This window comes from Rhipicephalus sanguineus, unplaced genomic scaffold, assembly GCF_013339695.2.
Source record: "Rhipicephalus sanguineus isolate Rsan-2018 unplaced genomic scaffold, BIME_Rsan_1.4 Seq10350, whole genome shotgun sequence".
NCBI classification, from domain to species: Eukaryota; Metazoa; Arthropoda; class Arachnida; order Ixodida; family Ixodidae; genus Rhipicephalus; species Rhipicephalus sanguineus.
The window spans coordinates 1-7,500 of record NW_023614208.1 but is presented as its reverse complement, the minus strand read 5'-3'; the positions used below and the strand labels follow the sequence as shown (position 1 = coordinate 7,500).

Here is a 7,500-nt window from a genome sequence, read left to right as displayed (position 1 = left end):
AAACGAAATTCGTGGGTGCAGAGCGAATCACAAAAACAAGTTTGTTGATTGCGCTCAGTGTGTGCTGTATTGTTTGCCACTATCGTGTGGTCGCAGCTACGTCGGTCGAACCGGTCGCTGTCTGAACGATCGGCTGCATCAACACAATTACAATGTCTAAAACCTGGCAGGCAGTTTTCTAGTAATGCATTGTAAGAAGTGCGGTTGTCTTCCTTTGTTGAACAGGTGCAGGATTGTGGGACGAAATAAAAATCAGCTAACACGAGACATAATACAAATAGGCGAAAACGAAAAGATGGGTGACAAGTGAATTAGCAGGCCGTCTATCGCGCTGACAGAAGAAAATTCACTTCCTTGATGTCCGAAATATTCCATTGTAATCCAAGGAAGTCATTGTAATCCAAACTTGTAAGTCCAGCCTTGTCCTGCGCATTGCTTTTTTTTGTTTTTATGCTCGCGTTTGAAACTTGCTGGAACCCTTCACTCTTTTCCATTGCCTCGCAGTAGATGTGCTCATGTTTTTTATGTATATGTATGCTAGGATCACAGGAATAAACTGTTAGAAGTATCGCTATGTGTGTATGTGTGTGTTATTTCTGTGTCGCGTTGCCTCTAATGCGCTTTTGCGTTCTTAAATGTCTTACCCAAGCCCTTGCCTCCCCCCTCCCGCTTTCTTCTCCTACATTGCCCCAGCCCTTATGGGACTGCATTTAGTGACTGCGGCCGAATGGCCGAGTTTAGTTTCAGGCCCTTGGCTTATGGTGACGCGTTCATTCAAGCTCAGCGTCACTGACTTGCAATCTTACGTTACCCCATGCCGAATGCTGTTTATATCCACTGAACCTCACCGGCAATTATCGCTATCGTTCACACTAACGCTCAAGCAACCTTTCATTACCAATCATCGTTCCGCACGCGCAGCTCAAATGGGCTCAGAGTAAATATGAGTCATTGCAACCTTAAGCTAATAACGAAGAGTAGGCAAGTAAGCGCAAACGATGAAAGCCAGGAGAAGCTCTGCCAGTGGAATAGGTCGAGGCAGGTGTGCGACCATGGAGGCGTTTGAAGTAACCGTAATAAGAAGGTGGCTGGCTGCGTAGACGCCCACGCAAACACCAGGTCACAGGAGAACTCCGGCAAAGGGAACAGCACATGGTTACCAGGACTCTAGCAAACTATAAAACGCACTGACGAGAAACTGCGAATTACCCCTTTTACTCAGCTTTCCACGTCACCGTCATTCTGAAGCTCTCTTCTTAAAAATGCGATAAGTGCATAGTGCATCCCTTCGCAACATTCGCGCTGTCCTAGAAGAAGGTCTGAACTTCGGAACCGGACAGAAACACTACAATGTCCAAGAAACCCAGCGTGTAGCTTCTTCCATCTACCAGTTCAAATTAGGTTTTGTCTTTTTTTTTTTTGCTCCGGAGCTTTCTTATTGTTTGGGTAGTGACCTTGTGATCCCGCTTTAGAAATTCACGTCCTACTTCCTAGCATACGATGTAATAATGTCTTGTATTTGTTTTTGCCTTTCCTACTCCTACACCCTATTATTTGTCGTTGCTGTAATATCCGTGGAAAGCTGCTGTGTTTTCTTTTGTAACTAATACTGCTATCGCTATCTTCAACATTGTAGTAGGTAAGCCTTGTTTCCCTGTGAGCGGCACTTGCAAGCTTGCTGCCTTCCTGTTTCTTTTTCCGTTCCTCGTATGTGCATATTTTCACGATTCATGATAACTTTCATGCTCTATCTTAAAGTTCAACGGAATAAAAACCCTTAGAAAGATAAGTCTACGGATGTTTCGCTCGATGTGCGTAATTGTAAGTCATGCGGCATTGGGCAAAAAAATGTCTAGAACAAACAGCCACGCTTCTGATGACAACTGTGCATCAGTGCTGTACCAATGATCACAGAGACTTGCGGGCGACCATGAAGGAAAATGCTTACATTGGAACACCAACAACACTTAACAAACATTATAATAGGCAATAAACAAAAGTGAAAGAGGCACTTAACGATTACGAGACGCTTCATAGTCGGCTGTGGGTTGATGGGATGTATACTGGGTGCGTAAATGCTCTTGTTCGTCGTCACTTCGGCAGAGCATCCTGCTTAGCCAGTACGAAATGCCAGACAACGTGCGACAATGAGCCTTCGCACTGAGCATGCTCCAAAGCAATTTCTGGGGTTACTGCGAGCGTACAAGGAAAAAATATAATGTTGCTATTCTTGCCTTGCGAGACCACTACACCGTCAGGAGGTTATGTTATTTTAACCTTCGTTTGAGGGCAATTCGATAAATTGCCTTAATAAATCAATATGTAAAAATTGAAAATTGCAGGAATTGACATAAGTCAGATACAATTATTCATGGGAATAGCATAATGGCAATGCGACGACACACTGTCAGTGCTCCAAAAATACACCAAGCAACTTCTCGCGCTGACTCGGCCGAAGGAAACACTTACGCAGTCCATGACTTCAATGGAAAACGCGCCAATCGCCTGAATTGCCAAGAAGCAACAATAATCGCAGCAAGCATTGGACGTGGACGTGCAGCGCTACTAGCATGCGCTGTATCACGCACTACCCCCCATAATATTATATATCTGTGCCCACTATAAGAGAGTGGGCACAGATAAATAATAAGGAACCACCGTGCTTATCATACATCACAAAATACTTTATATTGGTAGAAGTTCCTCTATGACCCAAACTTCCTACTCTTGATTGTGCAATGATCAGTTGCTCTCACATGTCTTGTTAGGATGTAATAAAAGTGAAAATTTATTTCACATGTTTCGCTTTCGCAGGGTTCCAGAGCTGCCTATGAAGAAACCATGGCCCAACTATACCACCGACAGTCCTGTTTCCGTCTACCTGGACTACGAAAACATCACCGATATCAAGGGATTTCGCCAAGAGCAGTGCGGGCCGTGGAGATCTTACCTGTAGGGCTGCGAACCTTTACAACAGCGTCAACTAGGGATTTGGCAAGGGCTTACTTCTTGCCTTGTAGGTACGACAAAGCCTAAGAGTTTAGCGTAGATACTTCTGAGGAAGAGACAAGGAGAAGGGGCGCACTCCCGTCTTCATAAGTATCTGCGCTAAACTCTTGGAATGGGTCAGTTCAGGGCTGTCTTTTTGCATCAAGAAAGCTTGTTTATTGCATCATGCTAAGTGCGTTCGTAAACTCCATCGGACCAAATCATATCTCTTTTATATATTATTTCATCGCTTAAAGGTACCCAACCAAGGTTTCGGACCACACTGGATCTCACGAATGGCATGCGGCTCGTTATTTCGTGCCGCTTCTGCTGCCATTGGCAAGCCTTAATAAAAGCTAATATAGAATATGTGAGAAAAATCAGAATTGCAGTGTTCTGTAATCTTCTTGAGCCTAAATTGCAAAGCAGCATTCAATACATGTACCGAAGCATTACACAGCGAGAAACTATATTATGGAAGGTGGGAACGTTTCTACAAAGCGTACGGTAAACCTTGTGAGCAAAGATAGAACAATATTGTTCTGCGGTGAAAATTGGCACAGATGGCGTTTGAGCACGCCAGGTTTATTAAAAGAAATAAAGTTAGCTTCGCACGACTTGTGCCACACCTGAAGGAAGTGCGGAGCTGGACGGCCTTTGTTTCTCTTAATTCTTCTCTTTCTTTCTACATCGCTTTCTTTTATTGCGATAACAATTATATGGACCCGCTCGGCGGATTTTTGCCGTCGCCGTTGCCGTCATATCCCGGATACGTATATGTATGCATATATAAATAAAAGCACCACATAAAAATAGAAAAAAATTCCGGAGAGCTTGGCCGGGGTTTCAAACCGGCGACCCCTCGCTCCGCCTCTCGCTACCTTAGACAATTACGCCATGCCTTTTCTTTATTTCCGGTTGTACGTCCCACAAACAGGGACAACATAATTATGTTACAAGACACCACAAACATGTAGGCACACATCTACCGTCAACCACTGTATAACCAACATTGCGATTTAAAATTTCCTTAGAGTAAGCAGGAGTGCGTGCGTCAAATTTGAATTTGCGTGAATTTGAGAGTTGAGGTTTTTTCGCTTGCTTCATTAAACAGTTTTAGTTGGGCGTCCGCAGCAGCTTGCAGACGCAGGATTTCATTAGAAATGGCTCTCAGTGCGTGTCCGTAGAATGCGTCTGTGTGTTACGTCGTCTCTTCTCGTGTCGGTGTCCTTCATGCGCAACGTTATACCCACTAATGGCAAACCAACATGCTCAAACTTCAACCGTAGAGCTGCTGCAGGCGCCCAACCACATCTATTGGCAGACAGCGTCTGCAGAATAGCTATGGATGCCCAAATAAGCTGTGTAACGGAGCAAGAGAAAGATGCTCACCTCACATTTTTCTTTATTCTTGTTGGTTCCTTCCATATAGTCACACTCCTCTTAAGAAAAAAGGGAACGCACACGGGTGCTCAGAAAATAAAAAAAGGTTAGCGAAAGACACCAAATGCTGAAAAGAAAAAGAAAAAAGAATTCAAGGAGCGAACTGCACGTAAGGGGACAAAATAACCACTCATATATCACACGATACCCCACCACAGTAACAAACAGATCTGTAGACGACAAAATAACCGCAAGTTGTGACGATCACTTTACAGCGATGGCCGAAGAGCGTCGGCTGCCATAGAGTTTACTACAATACTTACCGGAGGGATCTGTGGGACTAGTGTTTATGAGAGCTGCAGCGCATGGCGCTTTAGCCAGAATGGGAATGATGGGTACTACACGGATTTGTCTAAACTTCGTTCTTTTGGCTCCGTTTGGCTCCGCGTCGCCTGCATCCTTTTTGTCGCAAAACGAAGTTCAGCAAAATTCAGCTCCACTTCGCAACTTTAACCTTTTTAGACTCACCAATTCATATCTAGTCACGAAGTTCACAGCGATCTATTCTTTTATCCGAAACGAACACCAGAACACAGCATTCAACAAAGCCACGAGTGCGTTTGAAGCCGTAAGCACGAAGATTAGGCAAATCCGTGAACAACCCATGATTCCCATGGTGGCTGAACGATCGCAGCACCAGAGTCCCCTGTAGTTAATTTTAGAAAACTCTACGTCGGCTGCTTTTTGTGGCCAGCCTGAGGCTGAAAAACCGACAAAAGCGATAAATATTTATTTCGCCTCTTACGAAATGTACCTTGATAAAGACTGGAACATCTAAGGCCAGCATTCTGCAGAAGTTATAGTCATTTATTTGCGCTTGATTTAATGAAACAAACATGAAAACTTCTATAGCCTCGTCCCCGGGAGGCTTACATAACCAGAAAAGTAGTACTCTCATAAGTGAGCCTCAAGTGTAGTTTTTCAAACTTCCCCAAACTTATCTCAAACTTATACTTTCCTCGTACTTTCGTTAGTCAACTTTTCGCGAAACTTAAGTTCTGTTCTTGAATACGGGCCTAGGTGTACTGTTATTGCTAACAATTCCAGCAATGTCTGGAATTGCGCAAATGAATTACGGAACAAGAACGAGAGAGAAGCAATATCGACAATATTAATTGAGAGCGCACAATATTCAGGTAGTTCGCTGGAAAACAAATTTCATGAGTACTTTTCAAAAGCAGGTGTTTGCACATCATCGCCGGTCAATAGTGTGAGCTGTACATCTTACATCAACGGTTCACACTCAACAATTTTTATGTACAGCTCAAGGAATACATGGCTTGTGAAAAAAAATTAGGAATTAGCAGTGCCTGCTGTGTAGACGAAAAAAGGCAGTGCCTCTAAAAGCAGTCGCCCATGTTATCTGTTTACCTCTCTCGCACATATGTAATGTTACTCTAAGCTCTGGAACGTTCCGCAACCAATTGGAGATTGCAAGGGTAACAGTTATTTTAAAAGGAGGAGATAAAAATGACCTCGGTGACTACAGGCCAATCTTTGTTTTACGTATGTTTCTAAGGTTATTGAAGAAAAAATAAAGTCCAGACTTGCTCAATTCTTGCAGCAAAAGAACATTATCGTTAAATATCAATATGGTTTACAAAAGAAAAAATCCACGGAAATGGCATTAATGGATATTCAAGATAAAATAGTTGACAATATAGAAAACAGGTTACTCACAGTAGCGCTGTTTCTTGAATTGAAAAAAGCCTTCGATTCCGTTAAACATGATGTTTTGCTGCTGAAACTATCCAGATACAGTGTTCGAGAAATAGCTATAGCGTTTAGCTAGCGCAAAAAACGACACCACAAGAAAGAAGACAGAACACAGCGCTGTCTTCTGCCTTCTTTCTTGTGGTGTCGTTTTTTGCGCTAAATAAGTACTACGGATTCTCACCAACTAACCCTGTATAGCGCCCGTATAAAAGCCGACGCGCTTGACCGCTTGTGAGTTGATCGACGGTCGACGCTTTGTTCGCCGCTATCAGTGCCTACTGTGTGTATTGCAGTAAATTAACTTTCCGTTTCCCGGCCACAAGTTCGGCCAAATAAACAGTTTCATCTTGAAAACGCCGACTGCTGTCTTTGTCGACGTCAGGACCACGTGACATCTGGTGGAGGTGCTGCTCGTTCATGTTCCGGACGCCCCCGTCAAGCCGTGAACCCAGCCCACGTCGCGAAGAAGACACCGACACCATCAGCGACAGTCGAGCCAAGACTACCCCCCCAATACGGGCCTCTACCGGACAAGACCAGGATCACAACAAAGAAGACAACAGCCACAATGACAGCCGCTGTGGCGCCTGCAACGGTCGTCATGCACCAACCGAGGGAGCCGCCGACATTCCGCGGATCACCATGCGAGGATCCAGAAAGCTGGCTGGAGGCATACGACCGGGTCTCCACGTTCAACAACTGGGACTGCGACGAGAAGCTACGCCATGTCTACTTCGCCCTTGAAGATGGCGCAAGAACCTGGTTCGAGAATCGAGAGTCCACGCTAACATCATGGGACCTCTTCCGCACCGGATTTCTCAACACCTTCACGAGCGTCATCCGGAAAGAAAGGGCTGAAACCCTTCTCGAGACTCGTGTACAGCTCCCCAATGAGAACGTCGGACCAGGGTTGCCAATGGTGGCTACTTTTCGCCAAATTGGCGAATTTGAGAGACCCGTGGCGACCTAAAATTATGAATGGCGACTTGGCGAATGTTTGGCGATTTTCGGCTTAGGTCTCCACTGAGTTATGCCTCCTAAGATTTGTGTCTTCCCAATGAATGAGCGGCAACGTTCTCTGTATTTTTCTTGGCTTTAAACCCACGAGTAGAATGTGCACGTTACGCGTCATTCGGTTTGTCCGTCCTGTAACTCCTGTGCATCTCCTCAATTCGTCTAGATGCAGGAGGTACTGGAACGTCCCCCGGCGACATTTTAGCAAAATGTAAGTCAGCGGACTGCCTCGAAAACCGCGAGGCGGCAGTGCCTATAAGTTTATGGCTTTAGGTGTTTTAAGCTTCTCTAAAGTTTCGCTTCTGAAGGGGCTAGACGATGGGTTGGCCACGTGTTCCG

At 44.8% G+C, this 7,500-nt stretch overlaps 1 protein-coding gene across 1 annotated transcript in view; it reads left to right on the top strand.

The window, feature by feature from the left end:
* Positions 1 to 2,956, top strand: part of LOC119375946 (acetylcholinesterase) — a 27,921-nt gene extending 24,965 nt beyond the window's left edge. Inside the window, exon 3 of the mRNA XM_037645964.2 lies at positions 2,815 to 2,956. Coding sequence (XP_037501892.1) covers positions 2,815 to 2,956 — 142 coding nt within the window. The remainder of the gene's footprint in view (positions 1 to 2,814) is intronic.
* The last annotated feature ends 4,544 nt before the right edge of the window (positions 2,957 to 7,500 follow it).